This window comes from Tachyglossus aculeatus, chromosome 2, assembly GCF_015852505.1.
Source record: "Tachyglossus aculeatus isolate mTacAcu1 chromosome 2, mTacAcu1.pri, whole genome shotgun sequence".
Classification (NCBI taxonomy): domain Eukaryota; kingdom Metazoa; phylum Chordata; class Mammalia; order Monotremata; family Tachyglossidae; genus Tachyglossus; species Tachyglossus aculeatus.
In genome coordinates this window covers 1862329-1883962 of record NC_052067.1, presented here as the reverse complement: position 1 = coordinate 1883962, position 21634 = coordinate 1862329, and the positions used below count along the sequence as shown (strand labels likewise).

At 48.8% G+C, this 21634-nt stretch overlaps 1 protein-coding gene across 1 annotated transcript; it reads right to left on the bottom strand.

Annotated features, from left to right (window-relative positions):
- Positions 1-237: 237 nt before the first annotated feature.
- ASB4 (ankyrin repeat and SOCS box containing 4) lies at positions 238-18195 on the bottom strand. The gene is made up of 5 exons (XM_038739917.1): positions 17897-18195; positions 12595-12894; positions 8196-8686; positions 3370-3483; positions 238-455 (listed from the first exon to the last, which is right to left on the bottom strand). The coding sequence occupies exons 1-5, from the start codon at positions 18060-18062 to the stop codon at positions 264-266; spliced, it is 1263 nt and encodes a 420-aa protein (XP_038595845.1). The 5' UTR covers positions 18063-18195; the 3' UTR covers positions 238-263.
- Between the last annotated feature and the right edge of the window lie 3439 nt (positions 18196-21634).

Sequence of the window (21634 nt, the reverse complement as noted above, 5' to 3'; positions counted from 1 at the left end):
AGTACAGCGCCTGGCACATAGTAAGCGCTTACCAGTACCATGATGATGATTATGATTGTTATCCCAGCGCTTAGAACAACCTAGTACGAGCTTAACAAATACCATTATTATTATTATTATCCCGTTTTTGTCACTGTCCAGCTTTCAGATCCATACATTGTCACTGGAAACATTGCTATGATAATTATTATTCTTACCCCATTCTTAGACCCCCCCACCGCCCCCCCAGGCCCCCGACCCCGGCCGGGCGGGTGTGCAGGACTTCAGTAGAGCAACCCCTGGGGCTCCAGCAGCAGATATTGCTGGAGGGTGGCGGGCAGGGGCAGGGTGGGCACCACTCTCTGGCAGTGGCGTTGCAGGGCCTGGCGCAGGGTGCAGCGTGCCAAGTGCAGGAGGGAACGCGGCGAGTGGCGGGTGCACACGGCGAAGAGCGAGCGGTAGAAGTCCCCGTACTTCTGCAAGACAACCAACAGGCCCCCGCCGTTACCCCCAGCCTGGAGGGGCTGACCGGGAGTGGAGGCTGTCCATCCCCTCGCCCCCTCCTACCTCACCTCCCTTCTCTCCTTCTACATCCCACCCCACACCCTCCGCTCCTCTGCTGCTAATCTCCTCACCGTTAGGCCTCGTTCTCGCCCGTCCCACCATCGACCCCCGGCCCACGTCATCCCCCGGGCCTGGAATGCCCCCAATCCCTCTGCCCATCCGCCAAGCTAGCTCTCTTCCTCCCTTCAAGGCCCTACTGAGAGCTCACCTACTCCAGGAGGCCTTCCCAGACTGAGCCCCTTCCTTCCTCTCCCCCTCGTCCCCCCTCCATGCCCCCATCTTACCTCCTTCCCTTCCCCACAGCACCTGTATATATGTATATACGCTTGTACATATTTATTACTCTATTTATTTTACTTGTACATATCTATTCTATTTCTTTTATTTTGTTAGTATGTTTGGTTTTGTTCTCTGTCTCCCCCTTTTAGACTGTGAGCCCACTGTTGGGTAGGGACTGTCTCTATATGTTGCCAACTTGTACTTCCCAAGTGCTTAGTCCAGTGCTCTGCACACAGTAAGCGCTCAATAAATACAATTGATGATGATGATGAGGCCGGGGACCCAGGGACGAGGGCATCCGGAGACCGGGGGTGGGCTGCAGCCAGAGACTGGGCCAAGGGGACATCGGGGAGCGGGGTGTGCCTGTTTATTGTTGTATTCTCCTCTCCCAACCACTTAGTAGAGTGCTCTGCTCAGTAATTAGAGAAGCAGAGTGGCTCAATGGAAAGAGCACGAGCTTGGGAGCCAGAGGTCATGGGTTCAAATCCCGGCTCCACCGCTTGTCGGCTGTGTGATTTTGCGCAGGTCACTTAACTTCTGTGTGCCTCAGTTCCCTCATCTGTAAAATGGGGATGAAGACTGTGAGCCCCACGTGGGACAACCTGATCACCTTGTATCCTCCTCAGTGCTTAGAACAATGCTTTGCACATAGTAAGCGCTTAACAAATGCCATTATTATTATTATTATTATTATTATTATCAATAAATATGATGGAATGAATGAACCTGGAGGCCAGAGTCAGGGGCATATCTGGAGCTCTGGGGATGGAGTTGCCTGGAGACCAGGGGTAGGGGGCATCTGAATTCTGGGGGAGGGAATCCAGAGACTGGGGGAGAGCGTCTATATGTTGCTGACTTGTACTTCCCAAGCGCTTAGTACAGTGCTCTGCACACAGTAAGCGCTCAATAAATGTGATTGAATGAATGAATGAATGAGGGGCAACCAGAGACTGGGGATGGGGGCATCCAGAGACCAGGGGTATGGGACATCTAGAGTCTGGGGGAGGGGAGCATCCCAAGACCAGTGATGGGGGGGGAATCTAGAGAGTGGGTGGGGGGCATCCAGAAACTGGGGGAGGGGGTATCCAGAGACCAGAGGTTGGGGGGCATCCAGGGACCAAGGGTTGGGGGAGCCCCCCCTTCCTTCCTCTCCCCCTCGCCCCCATCTCCATCCCCCCGCATCTTACCTCCTTCCCTTCCCCACAGCACCTGTATATATGCTTGTACATATTTATTACTCTACTCTATTTATTTTACATGTACATATCTATTCTATTTATTTTATTTTGTTAGCATGTTTGGTTTTGTTCTCTGTCTCCCCCTTCTAGACTGTGAGCCCACTGTTAGGTAGGGACTGTCTCTATATGTTGCCAGCTTGTACTTCCCAAGCGCTTAGTACAGTGCTCTGCACACAGTAAGTGCTCAATAAATACGATTGATTGATTGATTGATTCAGAGACTAGGGGTGGGGGGGCGTCTGGAGATGGGGGGATGGGAGCATCCAGAGACCCTAGGATGGGGGCATCCACCCCCCAGGGATGGGGACATCCGGAGACCAGGGGCGTGAGAGTATTTGGAGTCTCAGAAGAGGGATGGAGTCCACGGTCTCTTGGTGGAGGATGGGTGGAGGGGCGAGTACTAGAGCCTTCTCTCCATCTCCCCTTAGTTAATATCTGTCATTTACTGATTTCTATTCATATCTGCCTCCCCCTCTAGACTCTAAGCTCATTTTGGGTAGCGAATGCATCTGTTCTACTGTTCTACTGTACCCTCCCAAGCACTTAGTACAGTGCTCTGCACACAGTAGGCACTCAATAAATACAGTTGACTGACTAACTGACTAGTTAATGATCTGATTCTAAGAGGGAGGTGGTTGAAGGAGGTTGGGGGCACTGGAGGCAGGTTCTGGGATGAATCCTGCCCCTCTTGTCCCTTATCAATCATCATCATCATCTTCAATCATATTTATTGAGCGCTTACTGTGTGCAGAGCACCGTACTAAGCGCTTGGGAAGTACAAGTTGGCAACATATAGAGACAGTCCCTACCCAACAGTGGGCTCACAGTCTAAAAGGGGGAGACAGAGAACAAAACCTAACATACTAACAAAATAAAATAAATAGAATAGATATGTACAAGTAAAATAAATAAATAAATAGAGTAATAAATATGTACAAGCATATATACATATATACAGGTGCTGTGGGGAAGGGAAGGAGGTAAGATGGGGGGATGGAGAGGGGGACGAGGGGGAGAGGAAGGAAGGGGCTCAGTCTGGGAAGGCCTCCTGGAGGTCAATCAATCAATCAATGATATTTACTGAGCACTAACTATATGCAGAGCACTATACTAACCCTATATTCCTGGGTGCTCCACTTTCTCCAGGTTTGGGCTCCACCCCCCAGCACCATGCCCCCCCATCTATGGCCTTTCAGTATGCAAGTGGTCCAGAAGGGGAGACGGGGTGCAGGGATGTGTGCGTGTGTGCCACTTTGCCACCAATTCTGGTCACCCCCGTGGAATCGCGTGGGACGGGAACGAGGCGTACTTCCAAGCTCGACTCGGGAATAGCCGATTTCCATTTGGCCGTCCACGCGATGTGCTCGTAAGTGTTGACCACAACTTCCACTGCTCTCGGACAAGTGTGGCAGGCCTGCAGCACCTGAGAGACAGAGACAGAGAAGGAGAGAGAGAGACAGAGAGATAGAGAGCATTTCATTCTCCTTCCTCATAGAAACGCTGCTCCCCCTCGCCGTCCTCTAGACTGTAAGCTCATTGTGGGCAGGGAATGTGTCTGTTTACTGTTCTGTTACACTCTCCCAAGAGTTTAGTACAGTGCTCTGCACGCAGAATAAATACGACTGACTAGCTGACTCCCCCAGTGTCAGGGATGCATTCGAAGTAAACCTGGTTTCCTGGAACTTGCGATGGATGTCGGGAATGCCCAAGCACTGGATGACTGTAAGCTCCTTGTGGGCAGGGAACGTGGCTGCTGATTCCATTGTATCTCCCAAGTGCTCGGTACAGTGCTCTGCACACAGTAAGTGCTCAATAAATGCAATCTATTGTTTGACTGACCCAGTCTCCACTGTAAAGGGAGCTGGGCTGGACAGCCTCTGTACCCTCCTCCGCCCCCAGCCCCACAGCACTTTTGTCCATATCCATGATTTATTTATATTAACGCCGTCTCTCCCCTGGGAATGTGGCCTGGGAATGTGTCTACCAACTCTGTGGAATTGTATTCTCCTAAGCGCTTAGTCCAGTGCTCTGCACACCATAGGCATTCAAATACAACTGATTGATGAATGAATTAATCAATCCATGACATTGACATTGACAATCAATGGTATTTCCTGAGGGCTTACTACATGCAGAGTGCTGTACTATACTCTTGGGAGAGTACAATCCAACAGAAATAGCGGACACGGTCTCTGCCCGCAATGAGTTTGCAGTCTAGAGGACGAGCTTACAGTCTAGAGGATAGTCAAGTGCTCTGCCACGTCGCTTGTGCTATGAGCTTACAGTTATCCAGTGCTTGGGTATTCCCAGAATCCGTCACAAGTTCCAAGGTTCCAGGAATCCAGGATGCATCCCTGACATTGGGGGAGTCAGTCTGTCAGTCAGTCGTATTTATTTATTGAATATTTATTTATTGAATATTGAATATTAATGAATATTTATTGAACGTTTTCTGTGTGTAGAGCACTGTACTAAGCTCTCGGGAGAGTACCATAGTACAAAAAACACAAGAATAAACTCTTGAGGGAGTACGACAGTTCGTAGACATGATCTTTGCCCTCGAGAAGTGACGGGAAGCAGCATGACCTAGTGGGTAGAGTCCGGACCTGGGATTCAGAAGGTCATGGGTTCTAATCCTGGCTCTGTCACTTGTCTGCTGTGTGACCTTGAGCAAGTCACTTCACTTCTCTTCACCTCAGTTCCCTCATCTGTAAAAGGGGGTGAAGACTGTGAGCCCCATGTGGCTCAGGGACTGTATCTGACCTGATTAGGCTGTATCTACACCAGGGTTTAGAACAGTGTTTGACACATAGTAAGCACTTAATGAATACGATCATCATCATTATTGCTATTACACTCAAATGGATGTAGAGCACTGTTTATTCATTCATCAATAATAATAATAATAATGATGGCTTTTGTTAAGCGCTTACTATGTGCCAAGCACTGTTCTAAGTGCTGGGCTAGACACAAGGTTACCAGATTGTCCCACGTGGGGCTCACAGTCTTAATCCCCATTTTGCAGATGAGGTAACTGAGGCACATTGAAGTGAAGTCACTTGCCCAAAGTCACACACCTGCCAAGCGGTAGAGCCAGGATTAGAACCCATGACCTCTGCCTCCCAAGCCCGGGCTCTTTCCACTAAGCCATGCTGCTTTATTCATTCAGTTGTATTTATTGGGTGCTTACTGTAGCATACCACTGGACTAAGCGCTTGGAAAGTATAATTTGGCAACAAATAGAGACAATCCCTACCCAACAATGGGCTTACAGTATCTGAGCACTTGGGAGAGAACAATAGAGTTATTAAACTCTAAGTAGTGAACTTCTTTGAGTTAGTAAACTCAGAGAAGCAGCGGGGCTCACAGGCAAGAGCCCAGGCTTGGGAGTCAGAGGTCATGGGTTCTAATCCTGGCTCCACCACCTGTCAGCAGTGTGACTTTGGGCAAGTCACTTCACTTCTCTGAGCCTCAGTTACCTCATCTGTAAAACGGGGATTAAGACTGTGAGCCCCACATGGGACAACCTGATCACCTTGCAGCCACCCCCAGTGCTTAGAACAGTGCTTCGCACATAGTAAGCGCTTAACAAATGCCATCATTATTATTATTATTAAACAAAATCCCTGCCCAGTGGATCTGACGGTCTACTGTGAGCCGAGCACTGTACTGATCACTTGGGGGGAGAAGAATAGAATTAGTAGATATGACCTTTGCCCTCATGGACTTACAGTCTCATGGCAGAGACAAACACCAAGGAGTTTAGAGAAAGGAGGAAGATGAGAACGGGAAGGTGGAGATGTGAATGTGTTACTGTGGGAATGGTAATGTGTGGGAGTCGCTGGGGACAGAAGTTCTGGGAAAAGTTGCGAGGTCTGGAGAACTGAGGTGTTATTTGGGAGGATAAGAAAATCAATACTTCCATCTGTGGTATTTATTGAGTTCGTACTGTGTGCGGAGCCCTGCTCTAAGCACTTGGGAGAGGGGAGAAGAGAAATGATTCAGGAAACACTTCCTGGAATATGGGAAATGTGGGATGGGTTTGAAGATGAGGAGGTGTGGCTTCCACAGCTGGTATCCTTATAACAATAATAATAATAATAATAATAATAATAATAATGATTTCTAGACTGTGAGCCCACTGTTGGGTAGGGACCGTCTCTATATGTTGCCAATTTGTACTTCCCAAGCGCTTAGTACAGTGCTCTGCACACAGTAAGCGCTCAATAAATACGATTGAATGAATGAATGAATAATAATAGTAGTTGTTAAGCACTTACTATGTGTCAAGCACTGTTCTCTGCGCCGGGGTGGATACAAGCTAATTGGGTCGGACACAGTCCCTGTCCCACACGGGGCTCACGGTCTTAACCCCCATTTTCCAGATGAGGGAACTGAGACCCAGAGAATAATAATAATAATAATAATAATAATGGCATTTATTAAGCGCTTACTATGTGCAAAGCACTGTTCTAAGCGCTGGGAAGGTTACAAAGTGATCAGGTTGTCCCACGGGGGGCTCACAGTCTTCATCCCCAGTTTACAGATGAGGGAGCTGAGGCACAGAGAAGTTAAGTGACTTGCCCAAAGTCACACAGCTGACAATCGGTGGAGCCGGGATTTGAACCCATGACCTCCGGCTCTAAAGAAGAGAAATGATTTGTCCAAGGTCACCCAGCTAACAAGTGGTGAACCCAGGTCCTCTGACGCCCAGGCCTGGCTCCTTCTCATCTGTTCTCAAGGATCATCTGTTGGGTAGAGAACCAGACCTTCCTGGAGACTGCAAGCTCATCGTGGGCAGGGAATGCATCTGTTGATTGTTCTATTATCCTCGCTTAGTACAGTGCTCTGCACACAGTCAGTGCTCAATAAATCCAACTGAATGAATATTGTCCTCTCCCCGGCGCTTAGTACAGTGCTCCACACACAGTAAGTGCTTAATAGATGCTAATGCTAATAAATGATGACTTTCTCACTGTGCCTCAATCGCGTCTATCTCGCCGCCAACCCTTTGCCCACATCCATATTTATTTTATTTTGTTAGTATGTTTGGTTTTGTTCTCTGTCTCCCCCTTTTAGACTGTGAGCCCACTGTTGGGCAGGGACTGTCTCTATATGTTGCCAACTTGTACTTCCCAAGCGCTTAGTACAGTGCTCTGCACACAGTAAGCGCTCAATAAATACGATTGATGATGATGATCCTGCGTCTGGCCTGAAGTGCTCTCCCTCCTCATATCCGACGGACGATCATCATCATCATCATCATCAGTCGTATTTATTGAGCGCTTACTATGTGCAGAGCACTGTACTAAGCGCTTGGGAAGTACAAATTGGCAACATATAGAGACAGTCCCTACGCAACAGTGGGCTCACCGTCTAAAAGGGGGAGACAGAGAACAAAACCAAACATACTAACAAAATAAAATAAATAGAATAGCTATGTACAAGTAAAATAAATAAATAAAGAGAGTAATAAATATGTACAAACATATATACATATATACAGGTGCTGAGGGGAAGGGAAGGAGGTAAGATGGGGGGGATGGAGAGGGGGAGACGATGACTCCTGTCCCACCACCAAAGCCTTATTGGCCTTATCTTGTACTTCCCAAGCGCTTAGTACAGTGCTCTGCACACAGTAAGCGCTCAATAAATACGATTGATTGATTGATTGATTGGAGGCTCATCTAAGAAGCCTTCCCTGACTAAGCCCTCCTTTCCTCTTCTCCCACTCCTTCTGCGTCCCCCTCACACGCTCCCTTTATTCATCCCCCCCTCCCAGCCCCACTTGGGTCCATCTCCGTCATTCACAGATTTCTCTTACTGCCTTTAGACTGTAAGCTCATGGCAGGCCGGGAGTGTGTCTGCTTATTAGTACAGTGTAAGTAAGTAAGTGTCTGCGCTTAGTACAGTGCTCTGCACTAAGCGCTCAATAAATACGATTGATGATGATGCTGCTGCTTATTTTTGCATTGTACTCTCCGAGCTCTTAGGCCAGGGCTCCGCGCGCAGTGAGCGCTCGATCGATACAAGTGGATCAGCGCTTAGAACAGTGCTTTGCACATAGTAAGCGGTTAATAAATGCTATTATTATTGTTATTATTATGAGCGCACGGGCACTCGTGGGAGGCTGACCTTGTGAAAGTGCGGGGGGTAGATCCTGGCGGCCCCGTGGTTGAGGAGCAGCTGACAGCAGAGCTCTGGTCTCCCCGCCGGCCTGACCGAGGACACCTTGAGCACGTACTGGATGGGAGCGCAGCCGTTGACGTCCAGGAGGTTGGGCTCGGCCCCGGCCTCCAGCATCATGCGCAGCAGCACGTGGTCGCAGTTCCAGGCGGCCTTGTGCAGGGGCGACTTGAAGTCCTCGTCGCGGGCGTTGACGGCCGCCTTGGCGTCCAGCAGCAGCCGGCAGGCCAGGCGGTGCTCCGAGCTGTAGTCCTGCTCCTTGAAGCGCAGGGCCCAGTGGGTGGCCAGGGCCAGCGGGGTCTCCAGGTGGGCGTTGAGGCTGTCCACCAAGGCCCCGTGCTCCATGTAGAAGGACACCAGGTCCGGCAGGCCGCAGCGGGCCGCCGTGTGCAGGGGCGTCTCCTCGTCCTGGTTGTTGGTCTTCAGGTTCACGCAGGCCCCTGGCGAGGAGAGGCCGCGGGACTTGACCACCCGCCCGTCATCCCCGCCTTCCTCCTCACCGCCATCTTCTGCATTTCAGCTAGCTCTATCGCTATTGTTCTGGCTTTCATCATCACAACCAACCCATTTATCGTCACTTCTAGACTGCGAGCCCGCTGTTGGGTCGGGACCGTCTCTATATGTTGCAACTTGTACTTCCCAAGGGCTCAGTACAGTGCCCTGCACATAGTAAGCACTTAATAAATACGATTGAATGAATGAATGAACCAGCATCACCACCCCTTTCTCCATCTTCATGGCCGTGGCCGTCTCTATAATAATAATAATAGCATTTATTAAGCGCTTACTATGTGCCAAGCACTGTTCTGAGCACTGCGGAGGTTACAAGGTGATCAGGTTGTCCCACGGGGGGCTCGCAATCTTAATCCCCATTTTCCAGAAGAGGGAACTGAGGCCCAGAGAAGTGAAGTGACTTGCCCAAAGTCACACAGCTGACAAGTGGCGGAGCCGGGATTTGAACCCATGAACTCTGACTCCAAAGCCCGGGCTCTTTCCACTGAGCCATGCTGCTTCACTCTGTAATGGCTACCACCAGGGCCTGGCACATAGTAAGAGCTTAATGAATACCATAATAATAATAATAGTAACAATGGAATTTATTAAGCACTTACTATGTGCAAAGCACTGTTCAAAGCGCTGGAGAGTTTACAAGGTGATTAGTTTGTCCCATGTGGGGCTCACAGTCTTAAGCCTCATTTTACAGATGAGGGATTATTGTTATTGTTGTTATTGTTCTCTCCTTTATCATCACCATCCCTAACACCATTATTACCATCTTCACCATGGCTTAGTGGAAAGAGCCCGGGATTGGGAGTTAGAGGCCATGGGTTCTAATCCTGCCTCCATTACCTGTCAGCTATGTGACTTTGGGTGAGTCACTTCACTTCTCTGTGCCTCAGTTACCCCATCTGTAAAATGGGGATTAAGACTGTGAGCCCCACATGGGACATGACAGTTAAGTGACCGTCCCCAACCTCCAAGAGGCCTTCCCTGACTAAGCCCTCATTTCTTCTTCTCTCACTCCCTTCTGCATCACCCTGACTTGCTTCCCTTCTTCATTCCCCCTCCCACACCACTTAGGTCCAGATCCGTCATTTATGGATTTCTATTCATGTCAGAAGCAGCGTGGCTTGGTGGAAAGAGCCCGGGTTTGAGAGTCGGGGGTCGTGAGTTCTAATCACATCTCTGCCACTTATCAGCTGTGTGGCTTTGGGCAAGTCACTTCACTTCTCTGTGCCTCATTTCCCTCATCTGTAAAATGGGGATTAAGACTGTGAGCCCCACATGGGACATCCTGATTACCTTGTTTGTATCCCGGTGCCCAGAACAGTGCTTGGCACATGACAAGTGCTTAACAAATACTATTACTATTATTATTATTACTATGTCCATTTCCTCCTCTAGACTGTAAGCTCATTGCGGGCAGGGAATGTGTGTGTTTATTCTTGTGTTGTACTCTCCCAAGCGCTTAGTCCAGTGCTCTGCACGCAGTAAGTGCCATCAGCTGTGTGACCTTGGGCAAGCCACTTAGCTTCTCTGTGCCTCAGTTACCTCCTCTGTAAAATGGGGATGAAGACTGTGAGCCCCACCTGGGACAACCTGATCACTTTGTAATCTCCCCAGCGCTTAGAGCGGTGCTTTGCACATAGTAAGGGCTTAACAAATGCCATCATTATTATAAATACGATTGAGTGATTGAGTGAATGATTGAATGAATGAATGAATGAATGAATGAATGAATGAATGAATGAATGAATGCGCTACAACTGGCCCTTCCATTCCCGCGGAACTCGTCCTCGGCTTGGGACGAGAGCGCCCTCTCCTGGCCCAGCCGATGCACGACCTCATCGCCCCCTCCCACACCTTCCAAGAGCCTGTGAAGAATAATAATGATGATAATAATAATAATAATAATAATGTTGACATTTGTTAAACGCTTACTATGTGCAAAGCACTGTTCTAAGCGCTGGGGGGGATACACGGTGATCAGGTTGTCCCACGCGGGGCTCACAGTCTTAATCCCCATTTTGCAGATGAGGGAACTGAGGCTCAGAGAAGTTAAGTGACTTGCCTAAGGTCACACAGCAGACGTGTGGTAGAGCCAGGATTCGAACCCATGACCTCGGACTCCAAAGCCCGGGCTCTTTCCACTGAGCCATGCTGCTTCTATGGTATTTGTTGGTATTTCTATGATGGTATTTGTTAAGCGCTTACTATGTGCCACGCTGCTTCTATGGTATTTGTTGGTTGGCATATGATGGTATTTGTTAAGCGCTTACTATGTGCCAAGCACTGTTCTAAGCGCTGGGATAGATACAGTTCATTCATTCATTCAATCAATCGTATTTATTGAGCACTTACTGTGTGCAGAGCACTGTACTAAGCGCTTGGGAAGTACAAGTTGGCAACATCTATAGAGACAGTCCCTACCCAACAGCGGGCTCAATACAAGATGATCAGGTTGTCCTACGGGGGGCTCACAGTCTTCATCCCCATTTTACAGATGAGGGAACTGAGGCCCAGAGAAGTGAAGTGACTTACCCAAAGTCACACAGCTGACAATTGACGGAGCTGGGATTTGAACCCCTGACCTCTGACTCTTTCATTCATTCAATCGTATTTATTGAGCGCTTATTGTGCGCAGAGCTCTTGGGAAGTACAAGTTGGCAACATACAGAGACGGTCCCTACCCAACAGTGGGCTCACAGTCTAGAACCAAAGCCCGTGCCCTTTCCACTGAGCCAGGCTGCTTGCATCTCCCCCAGCCCTTAGAACGGTGCTTTGCACATGGTAAGCGCTTAACAAATACCATCGTTATTATTGTCCCTTATTTTAATAAATAAATAATTATTTATTTATTTTACTTGTGCATATCTATTCTATTTATTTTATTTTGTTAGTATGCTTGGTTTGGTTCTCCGTCTCCCCCTTTTAGACTGTGAGCCCACTGTTGCCAACTTGTACATGTTGCCAACTTGGACTTCCCAAGCGCTGAGTCCAGTGCTCTGCACACAGTAAGTGCTCAATAAAAACGACTGATGATGATGATGATTGTCCCTCTAATCCTTCTCCCCACCATCATCATCAATCGTATTTATTGAGCGCTTACTATGTGCAGAGCACTCTATTAAGCGCTTGGGAAGTACAAATTGGCAACATATAGAGACAGTCCCTGGTACAGGCCCACCGTGGGCCTGTACCAGCTTACTGAACCATGTAATGCCTGGAATGCCCCCAATCCCTCTGCCCATCCACCAAGCTCGCTCTCTTCCTCCCTTCAAGGCCCTGCTGAGAGCTCACCTCCTCCAGGAGGCCTTCACACCCCGAGCCCCTTCCTTCCTCTCCCCCTCGTCCCCCTCTCCATCCCCCCCATCTTACCTCCTTCCCTTCCCCACAGCACCTGTATATATGTATAGATGTTTGTACATATTTATTACTCTATTTATTTTACTGGTACATATCTATCCTATTTATTTTATTTTGTTAGTACGTTTGGTTTTGTTCTCTGTCTCCCCCTTTTAGACTGTGAGCCCGCCGTTGGGTAGGGCCTGTCTCTATATGTTGCCAACTTGGACTTCCCAAGCGCTTAGTACAGTGCTCTGCACATAGTAAGCGCTCAATAAATACGATTGATGATGATGATGATGATGAACCCAGATCGATCTGGGAAGCTGAGAAATTTACAGGTAAAGTCACGGGAGCCGGGCCTAGCCCCACCGGGCTACCGCAGCCCCGCCACGTCCCCCCGGGACGCCCCGAGTCCAGTTCCCTGACCCCAGCCTCCCGGCCTCGACCTCCGGCCCTGTCCGCGCGCGAGGAGGCCGTGGGCCTCGGTGGGCAGACTGACCCCTCCAGACGAGCTGCTTGGCGCAGGGCACGGAGCTGGAGGAGGTGCAGGAGTGCAGCGGGGCCAGGCCGGCCAGGGAGAAGCGGTCCGGCAGGGCCCCGTGGTCGCAGAGGACCTGGACGCAGTCGGCGTTGGCCACGCGGCAGGCCACGTGCAGGGGGGTCTTGCCATTGGGCTGGCAGTTGGCGGCGGCGCGGTGGGCGAGCAGCAGGCGCAGGCTCTCCACGTGGCCCAGCAGCACGGCCAGGTGGACCCCAGTGGCCCAGGAACACTTCAGCTTGTCGCTCGGCAACCAGTGTCCTGACGAGACCGACGGCCTGCTACACCGGGACCCCCGGACCCCGCGGCCCGGCCCTCTCCCGACTCCCGGCGACCCCTGACCCGCATCTCCTTAGACCGTCCGTCCGTCCGTCCATCCATCCACACGCGCTCACATCGCACACCTTCACACATGCCACTCCCACATCAATCAATCAATGGTATTTATTGAGCGCTTACTGCTCAAGCGCTTGGGAAGTCCAAGTTGGCAACAGATAGAGACGGTCCCTACCCAACAGCGGGCTCACAGTCTAGAGGGGGGACACAGAGAACAAAACCAAACGTACTAACAAAATAAAATTAATAGAATAGATATGTACAAGATAAATACACATACATGCACACGCTCACACAATCAATCAATCAATCGTATTTATTGAGCGCTTACTGTGTGCAGAGCACTGGACTAAGCGCTTGGGAAGTCCAAGTTGGCAACAGATAGAGACGGTCCCTACCCAACAGCGGGCTCACAGTCTAGAGGGGGGACACAGAGAACAAAACCAAACGTAGTAACAAAATAAAATTAATAGAATAGATATGTACAAGATAAATACACATACATGCACACGCTCACACAATCAATCAATCAATCGTATTTATTGAGCGCTTACTGTGTGCGGAGCACTGGACTAAGCGCTTGGGAAGTCCAAGTTGGCAACAGATAGAGACGGTCCCTACCCAACAGTGGGCTCACAGTCTAGAGGGGGGACACAGAGAACAAAACCAAACGTACTAACAAAATAAAATTAATAGAATAGATATGTACAAGATAAATACACATACATGCACACGCTCACACAATCAATCAATCGTATTTATTGAGCGCTTACTGTGTGCAGAGCACTGGACTAAGCGCTTGGGAAGTCCAAGTTGGCAACAGATAGAGATGGTCCCTACCCAACAGTGGGCTCACAGTCTAGAGGGGGGACACAGAGAACAAAACCAAACATACTGACAAAATAAAATAAATAGAATAGATATGTACAAGATAAATACACATACATGCACACGCTCACACAATCAATCAATCATATTTATTGAGCGCTTACTGCGTGCGGAGCACTGTACTAAGCGCTTGGGAAGTCCAAGTTGGCAACAGATAGAGACGGTCCCTACCCAACAGTGGGCTCACAGTCTAGAGGGGGGACACAGAGAACAAAACCAAACGTACTAACAAAATAAAATAAATAGAATAGATATGTACAAGATAAATACACATACATGCACACGCTCACACAATCAATCAATCAATCGTATTTATTGAGCGCTTACTGTGTGCGGAGCACTGTACTAAGCGCTTGGGAAGTCCAAGTTGGCAACAGATAGAGACGGTCCCTACCCAACAGTGGGCTCACAGTCTAGAGGGGGGACACAGAGAACAAAACCAAACGTACTAACAAAATAAAATTAATAGAATAGATATGTACAAGATAAATACACATACATGCACACGCTCACACAATCAATCAATCAATCGTATTTATTGAGCGCTTACTGTGTGCAGAGCACTGGACTAAGCGCTTGGGAAGTCCAAGTTGGCAACAGATAGAGACGGTCCCTACCCAACAGCGGGCTCACAGTCTAGAGGGGGGACACACAGAACAAAACCAAACATACTAACAAAATAAAATAAACAGAATAGATATGTACAAGATAAATACACATACATGCACACGCTCACACAATCAATCAATCAATCAATCGTATTTATTGAGCACTTACTGTGTGCAGAGCACTGTACTAAGCGCTTGGGAAGCACAAGTTGGCAACATATAGAGACACAAGCCACTCACATATTCATACATCTTTTTCCTCTCCTCCTCCCCATCCCTACCTCCTTCCCCTCCCCACAGCACTTGTATATACATTTGTACAGATTTATTACTCTATTTTACTTGCACATGTTTTCTATTCTGTTTATTTTGTTAATGTTGTGCATCTACCTTTAATTCTATTTGTTCTGACGACTTTGACACCTGTCTCCATGTTTTGTTTTGTCATCTGTCTCCCCCTTCTAGATCATGAGCCCATTGTTGGGTAGGGACCATCTCTAGATGTTGCCGACTTGGACTTCCCAAGCGCTTAGTACAGTGCTCTGCACACAGTAAGCGCTCAATAAATACAATTGAATGAATGAATACATGCACACAGTCACACATGCCAAACATTCACACTAGTATGTGCCACTCACACATTCACACACGCACTGTCACTCACACACACATTCTCACACACACATTCACATCCAACAACGGGCTCACAGTCTAGAATGATGTGTACGATGTGTACACTTGTCCAACTTGTACTTCCCAAGCGCTTAGTACAGTGCTCTGCACACAGTAAGCGCTCAATAAATACGATTGATTGATTGATTTTCACACACTTCCTCAACCACACACATTCACACACTTACGTACAACTACACACATCTTCTCCCACACACGTACATCCCCATCCATACACACCCTCACTCATACACACATATTCAATCATCTACACACATTCGCACACTCACTCACACACTCACATATACACACCTTCCCACACATACTCACATTTACACACACATGCACATACACCCACAATCCCTCATGCTCACTCATACTCACACATTCACTCATGTACATACTTAGGCACAGACTCACTCATACACTCACGTCACACACATACAAACTCATATTTCCACACACACCCTCACACTTCCACACACCCATTCTGACTCATAAACATACATTCGTTCATTCAATCATATTGATTGAGCACCTATTGTGTGCAGAGCACTGTATGAAAGAGCAAGGGCTTTGGAGTCAGAGGTCATGGGTTCAAATCCTGGCTCCACCACTTGTCAGCTGTGTGACTTTGGGCGAGTCACTTCACTTCTCTGGGCCTCAGTTCCCTCATCTGTAAAATGGGGATTAAAACTGTGAGACCCCCGTGGGACAATCTGATCACCTTGTAACCTCCTCAGCGCTTAGGACAGTGCTTTGCACATAGTTAGCGCTTAATAAATGCCATCATCATTATCATCATCATCATTGCAATACAGCAATAAACAGACACATTCCCTGCCCACAATGAGCTTACACACACATATTCCCACACACTCCCACTCACCCATGCACACACATTCAGCCATATACACACACATTCACACACCCACATGCTCACTCATACACATACATTCACTCATAATAATAATGATGGCATCTATTAAGCGCTTACTATGTGCAAAGCACTGTTCTAAGTGCTGAAGCTCTGTTCTAAGTGCTGATGTACACACATGTCATGTCATGGGGAAGCAGCGTGGCTCAGCGGAAAGAGCCCGGGCTTTGGAGTCGGAGGTCATGGGTTCAAATCCCGGTTCCGCCAATTGTCAGCTGTGTGACTTTGGGCAAGTCACTTCACTTCTCTGGGCCTCAGTTACCTCATCTGTGAAATGGGGATTAAGACTGTGAGGCCCCTGCAGGACAACCTGATCGCCTTGTAACCTTCCCAGAGCTTAGAACAGTCCTTTGCACATAGTAAGCGCTTAATAAATGCCATTATTATTATTATTATTACACATAGTCACAGACTCATTCATGCACTCAAATGTGCACCCACATCCCACACAAACTCACATGCTCCCTCATAATAATAATAATAATAATAATGGCATTTATTAAGCACTCACTACATGCCAAGCACTGTTCTAAGCACTGGGGAGATTACAAGGAGATCATGTTGTCCCACGGGGGGCTCACAGTCTTCATCCCCATTTGACAGATGAGGGAACTGAGGCACAGAGAAGTTGTGACTTGCTCATGGGTTCGAACCCATGACCCTTGACTCCAAAGCCTTGACCCTTGACTGTTTCTCTACACTCCCACACACTTCCCTGCTCCCTTACACACACACACACACACACACACTCCCACACACTTCACACACTTACACAGTCCCACGCTCACTCATGCACACCCAGTCACTCATATACATCAATATCCACGGACTCACTCATACACTCAGATCCCACATACTCCCACACACTCAAATGCTCCCACATATACACACACACTCCCGCACACTTCCATGTTCCCTTATACATACACACCCACACCCACTCTTACATGCCCACTCCCCCCGACACTGCCACACACACACCCCACTTACTCATACACACCTATTTGCTCATATACATAAATATCCACAGACTCTCTCATACACTCACAACCCACCCACTCACACTCTCTCACACACACACACACACACACACACACACACACACACTCCCACGCTCACCCATCCACACCCAGAAGCCGCGTGGCTCAGTGGAAAGAGCCCGGGCTTTGGAGCCAGAGATTGCGGCTTCGAATCCCGGCTCCTCCACATGTCTGTTGTGTGACCTTGGGCAAGTCACTTCACTTCTCTGAGCCTCAGTGACCTCATCTGTAAAATGGGGGTTAAGACTGTGAGCCCCGTGTGGGACAACCTGATCACCTTGTATCCCCCCTCAGCACTTAGAACAGTGCTTTGCACATAGTAAGCGCTTAACAAATGCCATTATTATTATTATATACCTAAGTACCCCCAGACTAGCTCATACACTCACATCCCACCCTTCAATCAGTCAATCAATCGCATTTATTGAGCGCTTACTGTGTGCAGAGCACTGTACTAAGTGCTTGGGAGGTACAAGTTGGCAACCTATGGAGACAGTCCCTACCCAACAGTGGGCTCACAGTCTAACTCACACGCTCATTCAAACACACACACATTCAGTCATATACATACACATTTGCCCACCCCACACACACACACAAACACACAAACATCGCTCCATGAGCCGAGAGGCGAAGCAGGGGTGGACGCGCAGGGAAACGCTAACGGTGGGCCCTGGCCGAGCAGGGGTCAGGGGTCGGAGAAGAGAGTTGGGGGCCTTCTGTTGTTGTCTCCATTCCCACCCCCTCCCGGGGATCACCCTCCCACCTGCCACCCCCGCTACCTTGCTTGTAGGAGGCCAAGATGAGTTGTTCGTCTTCCACCTCAAACACCGTGTCCACGTCCACCAGCCTCTGAGCCAGCATGGCCTGCAGCTTCCCCGTGTCGTTGGCTTCCAGGGCATCGAGGAAAGCCTGCCTGGCCCTGGAGCTCTCCGCCGTCGTCGCCATGGTCCCCTGATCCTCAGAGGGACACCCACCCCTCCACCATTCACACAAACACACACAGAGACACACACACACACACCCCGCTACCCGGCTCCTTCCCGCAGCCCGGCTGGCAGGAGGGGAGAGAGCGGCAGGAAGAGGGGGGAGAGGAAGGGACGAAGAGAAGGAAGGGGAAGAGGAGGGAGAAAGAAGCAGGGGCGGGAGGTGGGAGAGGAGAGGAAGGAGGAGGAGGAGAGGGGGGAAGAGAGAAAATAGGAGGAGGAAGGGGAGGAGGAGAAGCAGCGGGCTGGGAATTGGTGGTGGTCCGGGCCCCTGACCCCAGCGGCACGCGGCTTCGATCTATTTATACAGGGTCAGTCTGAGCAGCTCCTGCTCTGCTGCATGATCGTCCTCGTGACGCCCAGGGAGGGGACTGAGGGGCTGGGACCGCTGGGACCCTTTGACCACAATCCTGCAGTGGCCCTGGTAGCCGGACAGCCAAGAAGAATGGAGAAGGAGTGCGGCCTAGAGGAGAGGACACCGACTGGGACTCAGGAGACCTGGGTTCTAGGTCCGGCTCTCCCCCTGGCCTGCTGTATGACCTGGGAGAAGTCACTTAACCTCCCAGGACCTCACCTAGAAAATGGGGAGAAGAGAGGTGTCTTTTCCCTCCCTATTAATAATAATAATGGCATTTATTAAGCACTTATTATATGCAAAGATTACAAGGTGATCAGGTTGTCCCATGGGGGGCTCACAATCTTAATCCCCACTTTAAAGATGAGGTAACTGAGGCTCAGAGAAGTGAAGTGACTTACCCAATGCCACACAGCTGACAATTGGCAGAGCTGGGATTTGAACCCATGACCTCTGACTCCAAAGCCCGGGCTCTTTCCACTAAGCCACGCTGTTTAGCCTCCCAGACTGAGCATCCCTCCTTCCTTTCCCCCTCCTCCCCCTGCCCATCCCCCCACTTTACCTTCTTCCCCTCCCCACAGCACCTGTATATATGTATATATGTTTCTACGTATCTACTACTCTATTTATTTATTTTATTTGTACGTATTTATTCATTTTATTTTGTTAATATGTTTTGTTTTGTTGTCTGTCTCCCCTTTCTAGACTGTGGGCCCACTGTTGGGTAGGGACCATCTCTACATGTTGCCAACTTGTACTTCCCAAGCGCTTAGTACAGTGCTCTGCACACAGTAAGTGCTCAACAAATACGATTGAATGAATGAATGAATGCTTATTCCCGTCTATTAGACTGGAAACCTCCTGAGGGACAAGGACTGTGATCCACAGACTATCGTGTATCTGTCCCATTGCTTGACCCCTAATAAGCGCTCAATAAATACCATAATCAGAGAAGCAGCAGGGCTCACAGGCAAGAGCCCAGGCTTGGGAGTCAGAGGTCATGGGTTCTAATCCCCGGTCTGCCGCTTGTCTGCTGTGTGACCTTGGGCCAGTCACTTCACTTCTCTGGGCCTCAGTTCCCTCATCTGGAAAATGGGGATTAAATCTGTGAGCCCCACTTAGGTCATCCTGATTACCTTGCATCTACCCCAGCGCTTAGAACAGTGCTTGACACATAGTAAGCGCTTAACAAAAATGATCACCATTGTTATTATTATCGTTACAGAGCCCAGGCCTCGGAGTCAGAAGGACCTGGGTTCTAATCCTGGCTCCACCACTTGCCTGCTATGTGACCTTGGGTGAGTCACTTAGCTCCTCTGTGCCTCAGTCCCCTCAACTGTAAAATGGGGATTGAGATTGAGTCCCACATGGGACAGGGACTGTGTCCAACCCGATTTGCTTGTATCTGCCCCAGTGCTTAGTACAGTGTCTGGCACATAGTAAGCATTTAACAAATACCATTATATTATTATTATTATTATTATTATTATTATGTCCATCCCGGTGCTTAGTACAGTGCCTGGCACATAGTAAGCGCTTAACAGATGCCACAATTCTAAAGAAAGCACCTGCTTGCCCATCCTGCCAGCATCTGGGCTCTGCGGTGGGTCAGATGCCCGCCTCCAATCCTTGGGAATCCCTCTGTTGTGCTGTCCTGCTTGCAAGCCGAAAACTGGGGTCACCCCAATAAAGCTTTTAGCCTGGGCCTATTTGGTCTTGGATTTCCCCTAGGATGATGATGATGGTATTTATTAAGCGCTTACCATGTGGCAAGCACTGTTCTAAACACTGGGGTAGATACAAGGTAATCAGGTTGTCCCACGTGGGGCTGACAGTCTTCATCCCCATTTTCCAGATGAGGTAACCGAAGCCCAGAGAAGTGAAGTGAGTTACCCAAAGTCACAAAGCTGATAAGTGGAAGTGCCGGGATTAGAACCCACGACCTCTGACTCCTAAGCCCGGACTCTTTCCACTAAGCCTTATGGCTCCTCAGGTCCTGGCAGGCCACAGCTTCAGCACCTCAGTACTCCAAATTGGGCTCTTTTCCAGTACAGTGCTCTGCATACAGTGCTCTGTCGTTGTAGTAGTAGAGAAGCAGCGTGGTATAATGGATAGAACACGGGCCTGGGAGTTCATTCATTCATTCATTCATTCATTCATTCATCCATCCATTCAGTCAGTCAGTCAGTCCTATTTGTAATAATAATAATAATGATGGTATTTGTTAAGCGCTTACTATGTGCAAAGCACTGTTCCAAGCACTGGGGGGATACAAGGCGATCAGGTTGTCCCACGTGGGGCTCACAGTCTTCATCCCCATTTTCCAGATGAGGGAACTGAGGCCCAGAGAAGTGAAGTGACTTGCCCAAAATCACACAGCTGACAATTGGCAGAGCCGGGGTTTGAACCCATGACCTCTGACTCCAAAGCCCGGGCTCTTTCCACTGAGCCATGCTGCTTACTATTGAGTGCTTACCGTGTGCAGAGCACTGTACTAAGGGCTTGGAAAATACAATTCAGCAATAGAGACGATCCCTGCCCACAACAGGTTTACAGTCGAGTGGGGGAAGATGGACATCAAAACAAGTAAACAGGCATCAATATTAATAGATAAAATTATTGATATATACATAAGAGCTGTGGGGTGGGGAGAGAGAGAGAACAGCAAAAGGAGGGAGTCGGAGTGACCCGGAAATGAGGGGAGCTGAGGAAAAGGGGGGCTTAGTCTTGTTATTCATTCATTCATTCATTCATTCATTCAATCGTATTTATTGAGCGCTTACTGTGTGCAGAGCACTGAACTAAGCGCTTGGGAGGTACAAGTTGGCAACATATAGAGACGGTCCCTACCCAACAACGGGCTCACAGTCTAGAAGGGGGAGACAGACAACAAGACAAAACACGTGGACAGGTGTCAAGTCATCAGAATAAATAGAAATAAAGCTAGATGCACATCATTAACAGAATAAATAGAATAGTAGATATGTACAAGTGAAATGAATAGGGTAATAAATCTGTCCAAACATATATACAGTTGCTGTGGGGAGGGGAAGGAGGTAGGGCGGGGGGAATGGGGAGGAGGAGAGGAAAAAGGGGGGGTGGCTGTAGTTGTTATTATATTTTTTAAGCACCCAGTCCCTGTCCCACCTGGTACTCACAGTCTAACGTAATAATAATAA